General features: G+C 56.0%; 1 protein-coding gene across 1 annotated transcript; it reads left to right on the top strand.

Annotated features, from left to right (window-relative positions):
• Positions 1-220: 220 nt before the first annotated feature.
• Positions 221-19,237, top strand: GTF2F1 (general transcription factor IIF subunit 1). The gene is given in 15 exon segments (XM_058821479.1): positions 221-242; positions 948-1,015; positions 2,492-2,538; positions 4,138-4,210; positions 5,379-5,572; positions 6,462-6,632; positions 8,466-8,650; positions 10,500-10,656; positions 12,501-12,568; positions 12,694-12,810; positions 14,214-14,287; positions 16,068-16,206; positions 17,367-17,421; positions 17,423-17,476; positions 18,940-19,237. Coding segments are annotated over 14 exon segments (1,551 nt in total). The 5' UTR covers positions 221-242; positions 948-1,003; the 3' UTR covers positions 19,145-19,237.
• Positions 19,238-20,985: the final 1,748 nt, after the last annotated feature.

The following is a 20,985-nucleotide window of genomic DNA, read 5'->3' as shown; positions in this document are numbered from 1 at the left end:
TGAGGCAGTTTTAAGGTAATTTAGGATAACTTGGGGAAGTTTTGAGATGATTTGAGGCACTTTTGGGATAATTTTGGGCGGTTTTTTGGGGTAAATTTGGGCGATTTCCTGACTAGGCCTCAGCGGTTGCCATGGCGACGCCCCACCGCTACTTCCGGTCACGCGGGCGTTGCCACGCCCTGTAGCCCTGGTCACGTGAGGGCGGCTTCCGGTTGGGGCGGGGCGCGGAGCCGGAGCGAGCGGTGGGCGCGGAGGGGCCCGGGGGGAAATTCGGGGGGTCCTGAGGGGAATCTGGGGTGTTTTGAGGGTCCTGAGGGGTTTTAGGGGGTCCTGAGGGGTTTTAGGGGTCCCTCTGAGGGATTGGAGGGGTTTTGGGGCAGTTCTGAGGGTCCTGATTGGTTTTGGGGGGTTCCTCTGAGGGACTTAGGGGGCTCCTGAGGGGATTTGGGGAGCTCGGGGGATCCAGAGGGGTTTTGGGGTGTCCCTCTGAGGGATTTGAGGGGTTTGGGGGAGTCCTGAGGGGATTTGGGGGGTCCTGAGGGGATTTGGGGGGCTCGGGGGATCCTGAGGGGTTTTGGGGTGTCCCTCTGAGGGATTTGAGGGGTTTTGGGGGAGTCCTGAGGGGTTTCGGGGGGGATTTTTGGGGTTCAGGGAGGTCCTGAGGGGATCTGGGGGGGCATTTGAAGGGGTTTGGGGTGTCCTGAGCGGTTTTGTTGGGATTTGGGGGGTCCTGAGGGGATTTGGGGGGTTCTGAGGGGATTTGGGGGGTCCTGGGGGTCCCTCTGAGGGACTTGAGGGGGTCTGGAGGGGTTTGAGGGGATTTGGGGGGTCCTGAGGGTCTCCCCGGGGGGTTTTGGGAGATTTTGGGGGGTCCTGAGGGGATTTTGGGGTCTCTGAGGGTTTTGGGGGTCTCCGAGCCCTGACCCCTCCCCCATTTTCCCTCTCAGGACCCCTCCCCAAGCCGAGGCGGATTTGGGGGTGCGACCCCCGAGACCCCCCCAGGATGGCAGCGCTGGTGAGTGAGGAGGGGTCGCCAAAATTCCACCCTGGGACCCCCAAACCCCCTCAGGACCCCCCAAAATTCCCCCAAACCCCCTCAGGACCCCCCAGAATTCCCCAAAACCTCCTCAGGACCCCCCAAAATTCCCCCAAACCTCCTCAGGACCCCCAAAATTCCCCCAAACCCCCTCAGGACCCCCCCAAAATTCCCCAAAACCTCTTCAGGACCCCCCCAAAATTCCCCAAAACCTCTTCAGGACGCCCCAAAATTCCCCCAAACCCCCTCAGGACCCCCCAAAATTCCCCAAACCCTCCTCAGGACCCCCCAAAATTCCCCAAAACCCCCTCAGGACCCCCCAAAATTCCCCAAAACCCCTTCAGGACCCCCCAGATTTCCCCCAAACCCCCTCAGGACCCCCCAGAATTCCCCAAAACCTCCTCAGGACCCCCCAAAATTCCCCAAAACCCCCTCAGGACCCCCCAAAATTCCCCCAAACCCCCTCAGGACGCCCCAAAATTCCCCAAAACCCCCTCAGGACCCCCCAAAATTCCCCCAAAACCCCCTCAGGACCCCCCAAAATTCCCCAAAACCTCCTCAGGACCCCCCAAAATTCCCCCAAACCCCCTCAGGACCCCCCAAAATTCCCCCAAACCCCCTCAGGACCCCCCAGAATTCCCCAAAACCTCCTCAGGACCCCCCAAAATTCCCCCAAAACCCCCTCAGGACGCCCCAAAATTCCCCCAAACCCCCTCAGGACCCCCCAAATTCCCCCAAACCCCCTCAGGACCCCCCAGAATTCCCCAAAACCTCCTCAGGACCCCCCAAAATTCCCCCAAAACCTCCTCAGGACCCCCCAAAATTCCCCCAAAACCCCCTCAGGACCCCCCAAAATTCCCCCAAACCCCCTCAGGACCCCCCAGATTTCCCCCAAACCCCCTCAGGACCCCCCAGAATTCCCCCAAACCCCCTCAGGACCCCCAAAATTCCCCAAAACCCCCTCAGGACCCCCCAAAATTCCCCAAACCCCCTCAGGAGCCCCCAAAATTCCCCCAAACCCCCTCAGGACCCCCCAAAATTCCCCCAAACCTCCTCAGGACCCCCAAAATTCCCCCAAACCTCCTCAGGACCCCCAAAATTCCCCAAACCCCCTCAGGACCCCCCCAAAATTCCCCAAAACCCCCTCAGGACCCCCCCAAAATTCCCCAAAACCTCTTCAGGACCCCCCAAAATTCCCCAAACCCCCTCAGGACCCCCCAAAATTCCCCCAAACCCCCTCAGTACCCCCCAGAATTCCCCCAAACCCCCTCAGGACCCCCCAAAATTCCCCCAAACCCCCTCAGAACCCCCCAAAATTCCCCAGGACCCCCCAAAATTCCCCCAAAACCCCCTCAGGACCCCCCAGAATTCCCCAAAACCTCCTCAGGATGCCCCAAAATTCCCCAAACCCCCTCAGGACCCCCCAGAATTCCCCCAAACCCCCTCATCCCACAGGGCAGCAGCTCCCAGGTGGTCTCCGAGTACGTGGTGAGGGTGCCCAGGTGAGTGAGGGGCATTGGGGGGTCTGGGGGCTGGGGGCTGGGATTTGGGGTCTGGGATTTGGGGTCTGGGGTTTGGGATTTGGGGTCTGGGATTTGGGGTCTGGGGTTTGGGATTTGGGGTCTGGGGTTTGGGGTTTGGGGTCTGGGGGCCAGGATTTGGGGTCTGGGGGCCGGGGTCTGGGGTCTGGGATTTGGGATTTGGGGTCTGGGGGTTGGGGTCTGGGGTCTGGGGTCTGGGGTTTGGGGTCTGGGGTCTGGGATTTGGGATTTGGGGTCTGGGGGTTGGGATTTGGGGTCTGGGGTCTGGGATTTGGGATTTGGGGTTTGGGGTCTGGGGTCTGGGATTTGGGGTCTGGGATTTGGGATTTGGGGTTTGGGGTCTGGGGTCTGGGATTTGGGGTCTGGGGTGTGGGATTGGGGATTTGGGGTCTGGGATTTGGGATTTGGGGTCTGGGGTCTGGGATTTGGGATTTGGGGTTTGGGGGCTGGGATTTGGGGTCTGGGGTCTGGGGTTTGGGGTCTGGGGGCCGGGATTTGGGGTGGGAATGGGAACAGGGGAATTTGGGATTTGGGGTTTGGGATTTGGGGTCTGGGAATTGAGATTTGGGGTCAGAACGCGGGGATTTGGGGTTCAGGATTTGGGGTCCAGGTTTGGGATTTGGGGTCCAGGGTTTGGGATTTGGGAGGGTTTGGGGTGGAAATGAAGGATTTGGGGTTCAGGGTTTGGGGTTCAGGGTTTGGGGTCCTGGGTTTGGGGTTCAGGATTTGGGGTCCTGGATTTGGGATTTGGGGTCCTGAGGGGATTTGGGGTTTTGGGGGGATTTGGGGTCAGAATGGGGGGATTTGGGGTCCTGGATTTGGGGTCCTGGATTTGGGGTTTGGGATTTGGGGTCTTGGGGGGATCTGGGAGGGGAATGAGGAGATTTGGGGTCCTGGATCTGGGATTTGGGGTCCTGAGGGGATTTGGGGTGGGAATGGGGGGATTTGGGGTCCTGGATTTGCGATTTGGGGTGAGACCGGGGGGATTTGGGGTCCTGGATTTGGGGTCTTGGGGAAATTTGGTGTGGGAATGAGGGGATTTGGGGTCCCGGATTTGGGATTTGGGGTGGAAATGGGAGATTTGGGGTCGGGATTTGGGGTCAAAACGGGCGGATTTGGGGTGGAATGGGGGAATTTGGGGTCCTGGGGAGGATTTGGGGTCAGAACGGGTGGATTTGGGGTTCAGGGTTTGGGATTTGGGGTCTTGGGGGGGGGGATTTGGGGTGGGAACTTGGGGTCCTGGATCAGTCCTAAATCCCTGTCCTGAATTTGGGGTTTGGGGTCCAGGATTTGGGGTTTGGGGTGGGAACGGGGGGATTTGGGGTCCTGGGGTGGTTTTGGGGTCTTAGCTTTTGGGGTCCTGGATTTGGGGTCTTGGGGGATTTGGGCTTCAGGGTTTGGGGGGAATTCGGGCTCTGGGATTTGGGGTCCTGGGGGAATTTGGGATTTTGGGGTCCAGGATTTGGGGTTTGGGGTGGGAACGGGGGGATTTGGGGTCCTGGGGTGCTTTTGGGGGGTCTCAGCTTTTGGGGTTTTTTTTTTTTTTGCCCCCCCCTACAGGAACACCCCAAAGCGCTACAACATCATGGCCTTCAACAGCGCCGACAGAGTGAGCCTGGGCACCTGGGCACAGGTGAGAGAGCCCAGGGGAACATTGGGGTCACCTGGGCACAGGTGAGAGAGCCCAGGGGAACATTGGGGTCACCTGGGCACAGGTGAGAGAGCCCAGGGGAACATTGGGGTCACCTGGGCACAGGTGAGAGAGCCCAGGGGGTTTGGGAACACATTGGGGTCACCTGGGCACAGGTGAGAGAGAGCCCAGGGGGTTTGGGAACATCCCTGAGCACCTGGGCACAGGTGAGAGAGAGCCCAGGGGCTTTAGGAGCTCTGGGATTTAGGATCAGGACCAATCCCGGCCCTTCCCACTCAGTTTTTGGGTCCTCGTGGCTCCGTTGGGATCCGGGTTTGGGATCTTTGGGGTTTGGGACCTTTGGGATTTGGGGTCTTTGGGATTTGGGGTCTTTGGGATTTGGGGTCTTTGGGATTTGGGGTCTTTGGGATTAGGGATCTTTGGGATTTGGGATCTTTGGGATTAGGGATCTTTGGGATTAGGGGATTTAGGCTCCTGCCCCCATTGCAGGCCCGCATGGAGCGGGACACGAGCAGCAAACACATCCACACCAAGCGTGGATTCGCAGGATCAGGATTTGGCATCTTTGGGATATTTTGGGTTCTAAATTTGGGATTCGGGGGTTTGGGACCATGGGGATTTCGGATCAGGGGGTTTGGGACCATGGGGATTTCGGATCAGGACCTGGACAGGATTTGGGTCCTCATGGTGCCGTTGGGATCCAGGTTTGGGATCAGAGGGTTTGGGGTCTTTGGGATTTGGGGTCTTTGGGATTTGGGGTCTTTGGGATTTGGGGTCCGGGGATTTGGGAGCTCTGGGATTTGGGATCTTTGGGATTTGGGGTCTTTGGGATCTGGGGTCTTTGGGATTTGGGGTCTTTGGGATTTGGGGTCTTTGGGATCTGGGGTCTTTGGGATTTGGGGTCTTTGGGATTTGGGATCTTTGGGATTTGGGGTCTTTGGGATTTGGGGTCTTTGGGATTTGGGATCTTTGGGATCTGGGGTCTTTGGGATTTGGGGTCTTTGGGATTTGGGGTCTTTGGGATTTGGGGTCTTTGGGATCTGGGGTCTTTGGGATTTGGGGTCTTTGGGATTAGGGATCTTTGGGATCTGGGGTCTTTGGGATTAGGGATCTTTGGGATTAGGGGATTTAGGCTCCTGACCCTTTGCAGGCCCGCATGGAGCGGGACATGAGCAACAAGCGCATCTACGCCGAGGAGGAGCTGCCCGAGTCGGGCGCGGGGAGCGAATTCCACCGGAGGCTGCGCGAGGAGGCGCGGAGGAAGAAATACGGGATCGTGCTGAGGGAATTCCGGGCTGAGGATCAGCCCTGGCTGCTCAGGGTCAACGGCAAAGGGGGCAGGAGGTTGGAGTTTGGGGGGTTTTGGGGTTTTTTTGGGGTTTTTTTTGGGTGAGAAATGAGCAGAGTTTGGGGTTTCCGGAACGCGAAATGGGGAAATTCGGGATTGTCCTGAGAGAATTCCGGGCTGAGGATCAATGGGAGGGATTTGGGGTTTGGGATTTGGGGTTTTGGGGGGTTTTTTTGGGTTTTTTTGGGGGTGAAAAAGGAGCAGGAATTTGGGTTTGGGGAAATGGGGAAATTTGGGATCGTGCTGAGGGAATTCCGGGCTGAGGATCAATGGGAGGGATTTGGGGTTTGGGATTTGGGGTTTTTGGGGTTTGGGATTTGGGGATTTAGGATTTGGGGTTTGGGGGTTTTTTTGGGTTGTTTTGGGGTGAAAAAGGAGCAGGAATTTGGGTTTGGGGAATGGGGAAATTTGGGATCGTGCTGAGGGAATTCCGGGCTGAGGATCAATGGGAGGGATTTGGGGTTTGAGGGATTTGGGGTTTTTGTGATTTGGGGTTTGGAGTTTTTGGGGATTTTTGGGGTTTAGGATTTGGGGTTTTTTGGGGGTGAAAAAGGAGCAGGAATTTGGGTTTGGGGAAATGGGGAAATTCGGGATCGTGCTGAGGGAATTCTGGGCTGAGGATCAATGGGAGGGATTTGGGGTTTTTGGGGTTTGGGATTTTTGGGGTTTTGGATTTGGGGTTTGGGGTTTTGGGGTTTTTGAAGGTGTTTTCTGTCAGTTTTGGGGATGGTTCCTGTCATTTTTTGGGGGTGATTTCTGTCAGTTCTGGGGATGGTTCCTGTCATTGTTTGGGGATGATCTCTGTCAGTTCTGGGGATGGTTCCTGTCATTTTCCAGGGGTGGTTTCTGTCAGTTTTGGGGTGACCCTGGCTGTGTTTCTGGCAGGTTCCGCGGTGTGAAGAAGGGCGGGGTCACCGAGAACGCCTCCTATTACATCTTCACTCAGTGCCCCGACGGCGCCTTCGAGGCTTTCCCGGTCAGGAGTTGGTTCAACTTCACCCCCCTGGCCCGGCACCGCACCCTGACGGCCGAGGAGGCCGAGGAGGAGTGGGAGAGGTGACCCCAGAACCCCCAAAATCCACGGGAGAAACCCCAAAAACCTGACCCCAAAATCCACGGGAGAAACCCCAAAATCCTGACCCCAAAATCCACGAGAGAAACCCCAAAAACCTGACCCCAAAATCCACGGGAGAAACCCCAAAAACCTGACCCCAAAACCCCCAAAATCCACGGGAGAAACCCCAAAATCCTGACCCCAAAACCCAAAGTCCCAACCCCCCCAAAAAAAAACCCCTATCCCAAAAGTCCAACCCTAATCCTGGGCAGGACCCCAAAATCCCCTCCCAGACGCTCAAAATCCCCTCCAGGATCCCCCAAATTTTTCCCCAGATCTCATTCTAGGACCCCAAAATCCTGACCTCAAAAGCCCCGGGGGGACCCCAAAATCCCCTTGGAGCCCCTTTGAACCCCCCAAATCTCCCTCAAACCCCCCAAAAATCCTTTCTGACCCCCCAAAAATCCTTTCTGACCCCCCAAAACTCCTTTCTGACCCCCCAAAACTCCTTTCTGACCCCCCAAAACTCCTTTCTGACCCCCAAATCCCCCAGGAGGAACAAGGTGCTGAACCACTTCAGCATCGTGCGGCAGCAGCAAATGCCCCTGAACCCCCAAATCCCCCCCAAAATCACCCCCAAATCACCCCCAAATCACCCCCAAATCCCCCTGAACCCCCAAGTCACCCCCACATCACCCCCAAATCCCCCCCACATCAACCCCAAAGCCCCCTGAACCCCCTCAAATCCCCCCAAACCTCCCCAAATCCCTCTGAACCCCCAAATCTCCCCCAAAACCCCCCTAAAATCCCTCAAATCCCCCCAAAATCCCTTCTGACCCCCCAAAACTCCTTTCTGACACCCCAAAATCCCTTCTGACCCCCAAATTCCCCAGGAGGAACAAGGTGCTGAACCACTTCAGCATCATGCAGCAGCAGCAAATGCCCCTGAACCCCCAAATCCCCCCCAAAATCACCCCCAAATCACCCCCAAATCACCCCCAAATCCCCCTGAACCCCCAAGTCACCCCCACATCACCCCCAAATCCCCCCCACATCAACCCCAAAGCCCCCTGAACCCCCTCAAATCCCCCCAAACCTCCCCAAATCCCTCTGAACCCCCAAATCTCCCCCAAAACCCCCCTAAAATCCCTCAAATCCCCCCAAAATCCCTTCTGACCCCCCAAAACTCCTTTCTGACACCCCAAAATCCCTTCTGACCCCCAAATTCCCCAGGAGGAACAAGGTGCTGAACCACTTCAGCATCATGCAGCAGCAGCAAATGCCCCTGAACCCCCAAATCCCCCCCAAAATCACCCCCAAATCACCCCCAAATCCCCCCCACATCACCCCCAAATCCCCCTGAATCTCCTCAAATCCCCCCAAACCTCCCCAAATCCCCCTGAACCCCCAAATCTCCCCCAAAACCCCCCTAAAATCCCTCAAATCCCCCCGAAATCCCTTCTGACCCCCCAAAACTCCTTTCTGACCCCCCAAAACTCCTTTCTGACACCCCAAAATCCCTTCTGACCCCCAAATCCCCCAGGAGGAACAAGGTGCTGAACCACTTCAGCATCATGCGGCAGCAGCAAATGCCCCTGAACCCCCAAATCCCCCCCAAAATCACCCCCAAATCACCCCCAAATCCCCCCCACATCACCCCCAAATCCCCCTGAATCTCCTCAAATCCCCCCAAACCTCCCCAAATCCCCCTGAACCCCCAAATCTCCCCCAAAACCCCCCTAAAATCCCTCAAATCCCCCCGAAATCCCTTCTGACCCCCCAAAACTCCTTTCTGACCCCCCAAAATCCCTTCTGACCCCCAAATGTCCCCCCAGGAGGAACAAGGTGCTGAACCACTTCAGCATCATGCAGCAGCGGCGGCTGCGGGACCAGGACGAGGAGGAGGAGGAGAAGGAGAAGGGGAGGAAGGCCCCGGGCAAGGGGGGGGGGCTCCGGATCCACGACCTGGAGGAGGATCTGGAGCTGAGCTCGGAGGAGAGCGAGGCCAGCGACGCCGACGGTGAGGAAAAATGGCAAAAACTCCACCAAAAATGCCCCAAAAAACCCCAAAAATTCCCCCCAAAATGCCCCAAAAAAATCCCAAAAATACCCACAAAAAATGGCAAAAAATCCCCCCAAATACAAAAAAAATACCCCAAAAAATTCCCCCCAAAATGCCCCAAAAAATCCCAAAAATACCCACAAAAACATAGCAAAAAATCCCCCCCAAAATACAAAAAATACCCCCAAAAAATTCCCCCCAAAATGCCCCAAAAAAATCCCAAAAATACCCACAAAAAATGGCAAAAAATCCCCCCAAATACAAAAAAAATACCCTAAAAAATTCCCCCCAAAATGCCCCCAAAAAAATCCCAAAAATACCCACAAAAAATGGCAAAAAATCCCCCCAAAATACAAAAAAAAAACCCCAAAAAACTCCCCCCAAAATGCCCCAAAAAATCCCGAAAAGACCCCCAAAAAATGGCAAAAAATCCCCCCAAATACAAAAAAAATACCCCAAAAAAAAGCCCCCAAAAATTCCCCCAAAAATGCCCCAAAAAAATCCCAAAAATACCCACAAAAAAAAAAATCAAAAAATCCCCCCAAAATACAAAAAAATACCTCAAAAAAAGCCCCCAAAAAACCCCAAAAAATTCCCCCCAAAATGCCCCAAAAAAATCCCGAAAAGACCCACAAAAAATGGCAAAAAATCCCCCCAAAATACAAAAAATACCCCAAAAAAAAGCCCCCAAAAATTCCCCCCAAAATGCCCCAAAAAAATCCCAAAAATACCCACAAAAAAAAAAATCAAAAAATCCCCCCAAAATACAAAAAAAAAACCCCAAAAAAGCCCCCAAAAAACCCCAAAAAATTCCCCCCAAAATGCCCCAAAAAAATCCTGAAAAGACCCACAAAAAATGGCAAAAAATCCCCCCAAATATAAAACAAATACCCAAAAAAATTCCCCCCAAAATGCCCCAAAAAATCCCAAAAATACCCACAAAAATGGCAAAAATTTCCCCCAAAATATAAAAAAATACCCCAAAAAAAAGCCCCCAAAATGCCCCAAAAAAATCCCAAAAATACCCACAAAAAATGGCAAAAAATCCCCCCCAAAATACAAAAAAAACCCCAAAAAACCCCAAAAAATAGCTGAAAATTCCCCAAAAAATACAAAATTTTCCCCAAAAATTGCCCAAACGCAGGCGAGAAGGCGCCGAGGCCGAAGGAGGAGGAGGAGGAGGCCGAAGGGCACCGAGGGCTCTGAGGACGAAGCTCTCAAAAAAAACCCCAAAAATCTCCCCCAAAACATTCAAAAAACCCTAAAAATCATCCCCAAAAAAATCCTCCCAAAAATACAAAAAAAATTACCAAAAAAAATCGAGAAAAATACAAAAAAAACCCCAAAAAATAAAGAAAAACCCCCAAAAAATACAAAAAAACCCCCCCAAAAATACAAAAAAACCCAATAAAACCCAAAAAAATACCCAAAAAACCCCCAAAAAATACAAAATTTCCCCCAAAAATTGCCCAAACGCAGGCGAGAAGGCGCCGAGGCCGAAGGAGGAGGAGGAGGAGGAGGCCGAAGGGCACCAAGGGCTCTGAGGACGAAGCTCTCAAAAAAAACCCCAAAAATCTCCCGCAAAACGTTCAAAGAACCCTAAAAATCATCCCCAAAAAAATCCTCCCAAAAACACAAAAAAAATTACCAAAAAAAATCGAGAAAAATACAAAAAAAACCCCAAAAAATAAAGAAAAACCCCCAAAAAATACAAAAAAAAACCAAAAAAAATTGAGGAAAAATACAAAAAAAAACCCAAAAAATTCCCCAAAAAATACAGAATTTCCCCCAAAACGTCCCAAAGCAGGCGAGAAGGCGGCGAGGCCGAAGGCTGCGGGGGCCGCGGGCAGGAGGAGGAGGAGGAGGAGGAGGAAGGGCGGGAAGGGCTCCGAGGACGAAGCGCTCGAGGACAGCGACGACGGCGACTTCGAGGGCCAGGAGGTCGATTACATGTCCGACGGCTCAGGTGGGGCTGGGGGGGATTTTGGGGGTCCTGGGGGGATTTTGGGGGGTCCTGGGGGATTTTGGGGTTCCCTGGAGATTTTGGGGGGTCCCTGGAGGGGGTTTTGGGGGGATTTTGGGGGATTTTTGGGGGGTTTTGAGGGCAATTTGAGGGATTTTGGGGGTCCCTGGAGGGGTCTGAGGGGATTTGGGGGGGTCCTGGGGGATTTGGGGGGTCCCTGGGAGATTTTGGGGGTCCCTGGAGGGGTCTGGGGGGACATTCAGGGGGATTTGGGGGGTCCTGGGGAGATTTTGGGGGTCCCTGGAGGGGTTTTGGGGGGATTTTGGGGGATTTTTGGGGGGTTTTGAGGGCAATTTGAGGGATTTTGGGGGTCCCTGGAGGGGTCTGAGGGGATTTTGGGGGGGTCCTGGGGGGATTTTGGGAGTCCCTGGAGGGGTCTGGGGGGACATTCAGGGGGATTTTGGGGCTCCTTGGAGGAGTTTTGGGGGGTCCCTGGAGGAGTTTTGGGGGGATTTGAGGGAATTTTGGGGGATTTCTGGGGGGTTTTGAGGGCAATTTGAGGGATTTTGGGGGTCCCTGGAGGGGTCTGAGGGGATTTGGGGGGGTCCTGGGGGGATTTGGGGGGGTCCCTGGGAGATTTTCGGGGTCCCTGGAGGGGTCTGGGGGGACATTCAGGGGGATTTGGGGGGTCCTGGGGGGATTTTGGGGGTCCCTGGGAGATTTTGGGGGTCCCTGGGGGATTTTGGGGGGTCCTGGGGGGATTTTGGGGGGACCTGGAGGGGTTTTGGGGGCAATTTGAGGGAATTTTGGGGGATTTTTGGGGGGTTTTGAGGGCAATTTGAGGGATTTTGGGGGTCCCTGGAGGGGTCTGAGGGGATTTTGGGGGGGTCCTGGGGGGATTTTGGGGGTCCCTGGAGGGGTCTGGGGGGATTTTGGGGGTCCTGGGGGATTTGGGGGGTCCCTGGAGGGGTCTGGGGGGAATTTGGGGGGTCCTGGGGGGATTTGGGGGGGTCCCTGGGAGATTTTGGGGGTCCCTGGAGGGGTCTGGGGGGACATTCAGGGGGATTTTGGGGCTCCTTGGAGGAGTTTTGGGGGGTCCCTGGAGGAGTTTTGGGGGGAATTTGAGGGAATTTTGGGGATTTCTGGGGGGTTTTGAGGGCAATTTGAGGGATTTTGGGGGTCCCTGGAGGGGTCTGAGGGGATTTTGGGGGTCCCTGGGAGATTTTGGGGGACCCTGGAGGGGTTTTGGGGGGGAATTTGAGGGAATTTTGGGGGATTTTGGGGGGTCCTGGAGGGATTTGGGGGGGTTTGAGGGGGTCTGGGGGGATTCTGGGGGGAATTTGAGGGATTTTGGGGCTCCTTGGGGGGGTTTTGGAGGGAATTTTTGGGGTTTCGTGGGGGGATTTTGGGGAATTTAAGGGGGGAATTTGAGGGATTTTGGGGGGTCCCTGGAGGGGATTTTGGGGGGAATTTTTGGGTTTTTTTTGGGGGGATTTAGGGGGGACTTTGAGGGGTTTTGGGGAATTTAGGGGGGATTTGGGGTGGGTTTAGGGAGGTCCGGGGGGGGGGGGAGTTTTGGGGGGATTTTGGGGGGTCCTGAAGGGATTTTGGGGGATCTGGGGGGGGATTTTGGGGCATCCCTGGGGGAATTTGGGGGGTCCTGAAGGGATTTTGGGGGTCCCTGGGGGATTTTGGGGCATCCCGGGGGGATTTGGGGGCATCCCGGGGGAAATTTGGGGGTCCCTGGGGAATTTGGGGGGTCCTGGGGGGTTTGGGGCTCCCTGGGGGTTTGGGGGGTGTTTGAGGGGGCTTTGGGGACCCCCCAGGACCCCCCGGTTCCCCCCGCAGCAGCTCCGGTGAGGAAGAGCCCGGCAAAGCCAAAGCCCCCAAGGAGGAGGAGGAAGGCCCCAAAGGTCTGCCGGGGGAATTTGGGGCGTTTCTGGGGGGTCCCCGACCTCGAGGACCCCTCCCCACAATTAAAAATGAATGAAAAATGAATGAAAAATGAATGAAAAATGAATGAAAATGAATTTAAAAGGAATCGACGAAGCCAGCGAGAGCAGCGAGGAGAGCGAGGAGGAGAAAGGGGAGGAGAAGGAGGAGGAAGAGGAGGGAAAAGCCACCCCAACCCCCCAGGAGAAGAAGAAGAAGAGAGGTGAGGAGACCCCTCCTCAAATTAAATGGGCTTTGGGCGAAAAGAGGCAAAATAATTGTAAAAAATTAAAAAAAATTAACAAAAACAGCCCCAAAAACCACGAAATTCCCCTAAAAATCTGCCCAAAAATTGCCCCAAAAAACCCAAAATTCCTTCCAAAAATATTCCCCCCCAAAATTCCCCCCAAAATACAAAAAAAAAACCCAAAAATCCCCATTAAAAATACCCCAAAATAGCAAAAAATCTCCTTTAAAATGCCCCAAAAAAGCCCCCGAAATCCCCCCAAAAAATCCCCCTAAAAATACCTGAAAACCCACCAAAAACACCCCCTAAAAACCCCCAAAAATACCAAAAATCCCCCTAAAAAGCCCTAAAAATCCCCCCAAAAAATCCCTAAAAATACCAAAAAAATGATCAAAAATACCCCCAAAATTACCATAAAAAACCACCAAAAGTCCTTCCAAAAACACCCTAAAATTACCCAAAAAATACCAAAACTCCTCTCTAAAATACCCCAAAAAAACCCCAAAAATTCCCCCCAAAATCAGCAAAAAAAACCCCACCAAAAATTCCTTCAAAACCCCCCCTAAAATATATAAAAAATACCAAGAATCCTCCCTAAAATACCCTAAAATTCCCCTAAAAATCACCCCAAAAATACCAAAAATCCCCTAAAAAGAAAACAAGAAATCCCCCTAAAAAATCCCCCAAAAATAGCAATATTTCCCCAAAAATCCCCAAAAAAAACCCTAAAAAATCCCCCCAAAAAACCCCAAAAATTAAAAATCCCAAAAAAAAACCCCAAAAAACCCAAAAAACCCCCAAAAATCGCCTAAAAAACCCCAAGAATCCCCCTAAAAAATCCCCAAAAAATAGCAATATTTCCCCAAAAAACCCCCAAAATTAAAATACCCCAAAATCCCCAAAAAACCCCAAAAAACCCCCAAAATTAAAATACCCTAAAAACCCCAAAAATCCTCTAAAAAAACCCCAAGAATCCCCCTAAAAATCCCCAAAAAATAGCAATATTTCCCCAAAAATCCCCAAAAAAACCCCAAAAAACCCCCAAAATTAAAATACCCCAAAAACCCCCAAAACCCCCTAAAAAAACCCCAAGAATCCCCCTAAAAAGTCCCCAAAAAATAGCAATATTTCCCCAAAAATCCCCAAAAAAACCCCTAAAAAATCCCCCCAAAAAAAGCCAAAAATTAAAAATCCCCCAAAACCCCAAAAATCCCCTAAAAACCCCCAAGAATCCCCCTAAAAAATCCCCAAAAAATAGCAATATTTCCCCAAAAAATCCCCAAAATCCCCCTAAAAAATCCCCAAAAAAACCCCAAAAATTAAAAATGCCCCCAAAACCCCAAAAACTCCAAAAAAAACCCCAAAAGTGCCGATTTCAGAGAGCAGTGACGAGTCGCAGACGTCGGAGGAGAGCGACATCGACAGCGAGGCCAACTCGGCGCTCTTCATGGCGGTGCGGGGGATTTGGGGGGCCTGGGGGGGATTTGGGGGGGTCCTGGGGGGGATTTGGGGGATTTGGGGGGCCTGGGGGGGATTTGGGGGGTCCTGGGGGGGATTTGGGGGGGATTTGGGGGGCCTGGGGGGATTTGGGGGGTTTGGGGGGGATTTGGGGGGCCTGGGGGGGATTTAAGGGGGATTTGGGGGGTCCTGGGGGAGATTTGGGGGGGATTTGGGGGGCCTGGGGGGAATTTGGGGGGTCCTGGGGGGGATTTAAGGGGGATTTGGGGGGGATTTGGGGGGTCCTGGGGGGGATTTAAGGGGGATTTGGGGGGGATTTGGGGGGTCCTGGGGGGATTTGGGGGGTCCTAAAGGGGGATTTGGGGGGTCCTGGGGGGATTTGGGGGGTCCTAAAGGGGGATTTGGGGGGTCCTGGGGCGTTTGGGGGGATTTAAGGGGGATTTGGGGGGATCCTGGGGGGTCCTGGGGGGATTTGGGGGTCCCTGGAGGGGTTTGGGGGGGATTTTGGGGGGTCCTGGGGGGATTTGGGGGGTCCTAAAGGGGGTTTGGGGGTCCTGGGGGGGATTTCAGGGGGATTTTGGGGGGTCCTGGGGGGGATTTAAGGGGGATTTGGGGGATCCTGGGGGGGATTTGGAGGGTCCCTAGAGGGGTTTGGGGGATTTGGGGGAGTCCTGGGGGGATTTAAGGGGGATTTGGGGGGTCCTGGGGGGATTTGGGGGGTCCTGGGGAGTCCTGGGGGGGATTTTGGGGGGTCCTGGGGGGATTTGGGGGAGTCCTGGGGGGGATTTGGGGGGTCCCTGGAGGGGTTTGGGGGGGATTTTGGGGGGGATTTGTAGGGGGATTTGGGGGTCCTGAGGGGTTTGGGGGGGTCCCTGGAGGGGTTTTGGGGGCATTTTGGGTGGGTTTCGGGGGAATTTTGGGGGGTCCTGGGGGGATTTGGGGGTTCCTGGAGGGGTTTTGGGGGGATTTGGGGCGATTTTGGGGGTCCCTGGAGGGGTTATGGGAGGATTTGGGGGGTCCTGAGGGGTTTTGGGGGTCCCTGGAGGGGTTTTGGGTGGGTTTAGGGGGAATTTTGGGGGGTCCTGAGGGGTTTTGGGGGTTCCTGAGGGGTTTGGGGGGGATTTTGGGGGGATTTGGGGGGGATTTTGGGGGTCCCTGGAGGGGTTTTTGGAGGGTTTATGAGGAATTTTGGGGGGAATTTAGGGGTCCCTGGAGGGGTTATGGGAGGATTTTGGGGGGTCCTGAGGGGTTTGGGGGGTGAATTTGGGGGTCCTGGGGGAATTTTGAGTGGTCCCACAGAGGAATTTCGGGGGAATTTTTGGGGGTCTCACACACACAGAATTCGGGGCAGTTTGGGGGGGTCTCCCACAGAATTTGGGGCAGTTTCGGGGGTCTCACACACACAGAATTTGGGGCAGTTTTGGGGGTCTCACACACACAGAATTCGGGGCAGTTTTGGGGGGGTCTCCCACAGAATTTGGGGCAGTTTCGGGGGTCTCACACACACAGAATTTGGGGCAGTTTTTGGGGTGAATTTTGGGGGGTCCCAAAGAAGAATTAGGGGGGAATTTTTGGGGGGTCTCACACACACAGAATTCGGGGCAGTTTTGGGGGTCTCACACTCAAAGATTTCAGGGCAGTTTTGGGGGGTCTCCCACAGAATTTGGGGCAGTTTTGGGGGGTCTCTCACACACAGAATTTGGGGCAGTTTTGGGGGGTCTCTCACAGAATTCGGGGCAGTTTTTGGGGGTCTCACGTGGGACTTTGCCCCCCAGAAGAAGAAGACCCCCCCCAAGCGCGAGCGCCGCCCCTCGGGCAGCAGCTCCAGGGGGGGCTCCAGGCCCGGGACCCCCCCCACGGAGCCGGGGGGCGCCGGGGGCACCCTCAGGGCGGCGGCGCAGAGGCTCGAGCAGGGTGGGTGGGGGTCTGGGGGCGTTTGGGGGGTCCCGGGGGGGATTTGGGGGGTCCTGGGGGGGTTTGGGGGGTCCTGGGGGGGTTTTGGGGGGTTTGGGCACCCTCAGGGCGGCGGCGCAGAGGCTCGAGCAGGGTGGGTGGGGGTCTGGGGGCGTTTGGGGGGTCCCGGGGGGGATTTGGGGAGGGTTTTGGGGGTCCTGGGGGCATTTGGGGAGGGTTTGGGGGGTCCTGGGGGGGTTTTTGGGGGGTTTGGGCACCCTCAGGGCGGCGGCGCAGCGCCTCGAGCAGGGTGGGTGGGGGTCTGGGGGCATTTGGGGGGTCCCGGGGGGGATTTGGGGAGGGTTTTGGGGGTCCTGGGGGCATTTGGGGAGGGTTTGGGGGGTCCTGGGGGGGGTTTTGGGGGGATTTTGGGGGATCCCGGGGGGGTTTTGGGGGGTCCTGGGGGGGTTTGGGCACCCTCAGGGCGGCGGCGCAGAGGCTCGAGCAGGGTGGGTGGGGGTCTCGCAGGGGGATTTGGGGAGGGTTTTGGGGGTCCCGGGGAGGATTTGGGGGGTCTGGTGGGGTTTGGGGAGGGTTTTGGGGGGTCCTGGGTGGATTTGGGGAGGGTTTTGGGGGTCCCAGGGGGTATTTGGGGAGGATTTGGGGGGTCCTGGGTGGATTTGGGGAGGGTTTTGGGGGGCTCGGGGGGATTTTCGGGGCCTTCAGGGGGTTTTGGGGGGATTTTGGGGGGTCCTGGGGGGATTTTGGGGGTCCTGGGGGTACTCGGGGGGGGGGTTTGGGGGATTTGGGGAGGGGGTCTGGGGGGATTTGGGGGTCCCAGGAGGGTCTGGGGGGGTTTTGGGGGTCTGGGGGTTTTTGGGGAGGGGTTTGGGGGTCTGGGGAAGCACTGAATGGGTTTGGGGAAATTTGGGGAGGGGTCTCGGGGTGGATTTTGAGGGTCCGGGGGGGATTCGGGGAGGGTCTGGAGGGGTCTCGGGGTGAATTTCTGAGGGATTTGGAGAATTTGGGGAGGGGTCTTGGGACGAACGTTTTGTATCGGGGAAATTTGGGGAGGGGTCTCAAGGATTGTAAGGCTCTGGATCCATTTGGGGAGGGGTCTCGGGGTCAATTTTTGGGTTGGGGAATTTGGGGAGGGGTCACCCCTTGACCTTTGCCCCCAGGCCGGCGCTCGGAGCCCCCTCCCCAAAAGCGGCTGAAGGCGGAGCCGGGACCCCCCCTCGGGCAAAGCGACCCCGCAGCCCCAATCGGGGAAATGCACCCCCAGCTCCGGGTGAGACCCCTCCCCAAATTACAGCCCTGGGCCTGCAGACCCCTCCCCAAATTCCCCTGACCCCCCGCTCACCCCCATTCCCGTTATGGGCAATGCACCCCGAGCTCAGGGTGGGTCTGGGGGCTTCAGGGGGAATTTGGGGAGGGGGCTTCACCCTGTGACTCTGCCCCCCCTCCGTGACCCTTTTGACTCCATTGAAGCCCCCAGACCCATTTTAACCCCCCTTTTGTGACCCCCCCAGACCCATTTTTACCTCCCCCAGACCCATTTCAACCCCCAGACCCATTTCAACCCCCCCTTTGTGACCCCCCCTGAGCCCCCGGAATCCCCCAGACCCATTTGGCCTGTGTGACCCCCCCTGAAGCCCCCAGACCCATTTTAACCCTTTCATTCCCCCTCCCACAGCAAAGTCCAGCGGGCAGAGGAAGCCGTGTGCTGATACCCGTCCCAAACCCCCCTGAAGCCCCCAGACCCATTTTAACTCCTCTGAGCCCCCAGACCCATTTGATCTGTGTGATCCCCTGAAGCCCCCAGACCCATTTTAGCCAGTTTAACCCTTTCTTTCCCAGCGAGGTCCAGCTGACAGAGGAACCCATGTGCCGATACCTGTCCCAAACAAACACCCCTGACCAGCCTGAAGCCCCCAGACCCATTTGACCTGTCTGACCCCCCTGAAGCCCCCAGACCCATTTTAACCCCCCCAGACCCATTTTAGCCATTTTAACCCTTTCTTTCCCGTGAGGTCCAGCTGACGGAGGAGCCCCTGTGCCGATCCCTGTCCCACAAGGACCTCCAGACCCTCAATTCCCCTGAGCCCCCTGAAGCCCCCAGACCCATTTTAACCCCTTCATTCCCCCATCCCAGCGAGGTGCAGCTCACAGAGGAACCCATGTGCTGATACCTGTCCCGCAAGCCCGTGACCACCAAGGACCCCCTGAGCCCCCTGAAGCCCCCAGACCCATTTTAACCATTTTAACCCTTTCTTTCCCAGCGGGTTCCAGCTGACGGAGGAGGCCCCCAGACCCATTTTAAGCAGTTTAACCCTTCCTTTCCCAGCGAGGTCCAGCTCACAGAGGAGGCCGTGCGCCGGTACCTGTCCCGCAAGCCCATGGCCACCAAGGACCCCGTGACCCCCCTGAAGCCCCCAGACCCATTTTAACCCTTTCATCTCCCATATCCAGGGAGGTGCAGCTCACAGAGGAGGCCGTGCGTTGGTACCTGTCCCGCAAGCCCGTGACCACCAAGGACCCCCTGACTCCTTGGACTCCCCTGAAGCCCCCAGACCCATTTTAAGCATTTTAACCCTTTCATTCCCAGGGAGGTGCAGCTCACAGAGGAGGCCGTGCGCCCGTACCTGTCCCGCAAGCCCGTGACCACCAAGGACCCCCTGACCCCCCCTGACTCCCCTGACCCCCGTGAAGCCCCCAGACCCATTTTAACCATTTTAACCCTTCCTTTCCCAGGGAAGTCCAGCTGACAGAAGAAGCCGTGCGCCGGTACCTGTCCCGCAAGCCCATGACCACCAAGGACCTGCTGAAGAAGTTCCAGACCAAGCGCACGGGGCTGAGCAGCGACGCCACCGTGAACGCGCTGGCGCAGCTGCTCAAGCGCCTGGACCCCGAGCGCAAGCTCATCCAGGACAAGATGCACTTCTTCCTCAAGGAGTAGGGACCCCCGCCCAAAATACCCGCGGGGACCCCCAGAAACCCGCGGGGACCCCCAGAAACCCGCAGGGACCCCCGCCCAAAACGCCTGCGGGGACCCCCACCCAAAACACCCGCGGGGACCCCCAGAAACCCGCGGGGACCCCCGCCCAAAACACCCGCGGGGACCCCAAAACCCCGCAGGGACCCCCACCCAAAACACCCGTGGGGACGCCCCCAGAGGCAACGCAGAGAAACCGGAGCCAAGGGAGCCCCCCTGGGACCCCAAATCACCCCAAAACCCACAGGGAATCCCCCAGAACCCCAAATGCACAGAGACCCCAGCCCAAAATCCACGGGGACCCCCCCAAAATATCCACGGGGACCCCCCCAGAACCCCCCAAGAGCAACGGGAATGCCCCCAGACCCACCGGAGCTACCAGAACCCCAAACCCACCAAGATCCATCACTAAAACCCACACAAGCCATGGGAACCCCGAAAAATCCGTGGGAACCCCGAAAAAAATTCCATGGGAACCCTAAAATATCCATGGGAACCCCAGAAATTCTGTGGGGACACCCCCAGAGGCAACGCAGAGAAACCGGAGCCAAGGGAGCCCCCCTGGAGCCTCTGGGACCCCCAAATCTGCCAAGACTCACCCCAAAACCCACAGGGAATCCCCCAGAACCCCAAATGCACAGGGACCCCCCCCAAAATCCACGGGGACCCCCCCAGAACCCCCCAAGAGCAACGGGAATGCCCCCAGACCCACCGGAGCTACCAGAACCCCAAACCCACCAAGATCCATCACTAAAACCCACACAAGCCGTGGGAACCCCGAAAAATCCGTGGGAATCCCGAAAAATCCGTGGGAATCCCGAAAAATCCGTGGGAATCCAGAAAAATCTGTGGGAACCCCGAAAAATCCGTGGGAACCCCAAAACATCCATGGGAACCCCAAAAAATCCGTGGGAACCCCAAAAAATCTGTGGGAATCCCGAAAAATCCGTGGGAACCCCAAAAATCCATGGGAACCCCAAAAAATCTGTGGGAATCCAGAAAAATCCATGGGAAGCCCAAAAAAATCCATGGGGACACCCCCCCGAACCCCAAATCCACAGAGACCCCACCCCAAAATTCATGGGGACCCCCAGAGAGCCCCCCCAAGAGCAACAGAACCCCAAGAAAGGGTCCCAGGAACCCCAAAACACAACAGGAGTCCCCTCAGAGTCACCAGAGCCCCAAATCCACCAAAATCCAGCCCCAAAACCCACAGGGAGCCCCCCAAAAAAATCCGTGGGGACCCCAAAAAATCTGTGGGGACCCCAAAAAATCTGTGGGGACCCCAAAAAAATCCGTGGGGACCCCCAGAGAGCCAAGCCAGGGCCACCAGAGCCAAGGGAACCCTCCCAGAGTCACCAGAACCCCAAATTCATCAGGATCGACCCCAAAATCCACAGGGACCCCCCCCCAAAGCCACAGGGACCCCCAAATGCACAGAGACCCCTCCCCAAAATCCACAGGGACCCCCAAATGCACAGAGACCCCTCCCCAAAATCCATGGGGACCCCCAAAGAGATCCCCAGGAGCAACAGGAACCCCCCCCAGAACCCCAAATCCACCGAGACCCCTCCCCAAAATCCACAGGGACCCCCAAATGCACAGAGACCCCTCCCCAAAATCCACGGGGACCCCCAAAGAGCCCCCCAAGAACAAGAGGAGCACCCCCAGAACCCCAAATCCACCGAGACCCCCCCCCAAAATCCACGGGGACCCCTCCCCAAAAGAGCGACAGGGACCCCCCAGAACCCCCCCAACCAAGGGAACCCCAAATCCACCGAGACCCCCCCCAAAAAACCCCAAAA

Source organism: Ammospiza caudacuta, chromosome 29 (assembly GCF_027887145.1).
Source record: "Ammospiza caudacuta isolate bAmmCau1 chromosome 29, bAmmCau1.pri, whole genome shotgun sequence".
NCBI classification, from domain to species: domain Eukaryota; kingdom Metazoa; phylum Chordata; class Aves; order Passeriformes; family Passerellidae; genus Ammospiza; species Ammospiza caudacuta.
The sequence above is the reverse complement of the archived record's forward strand: the minus strand, read 5'-3'. Positions and strand labels throughout refer to the sequence as shown.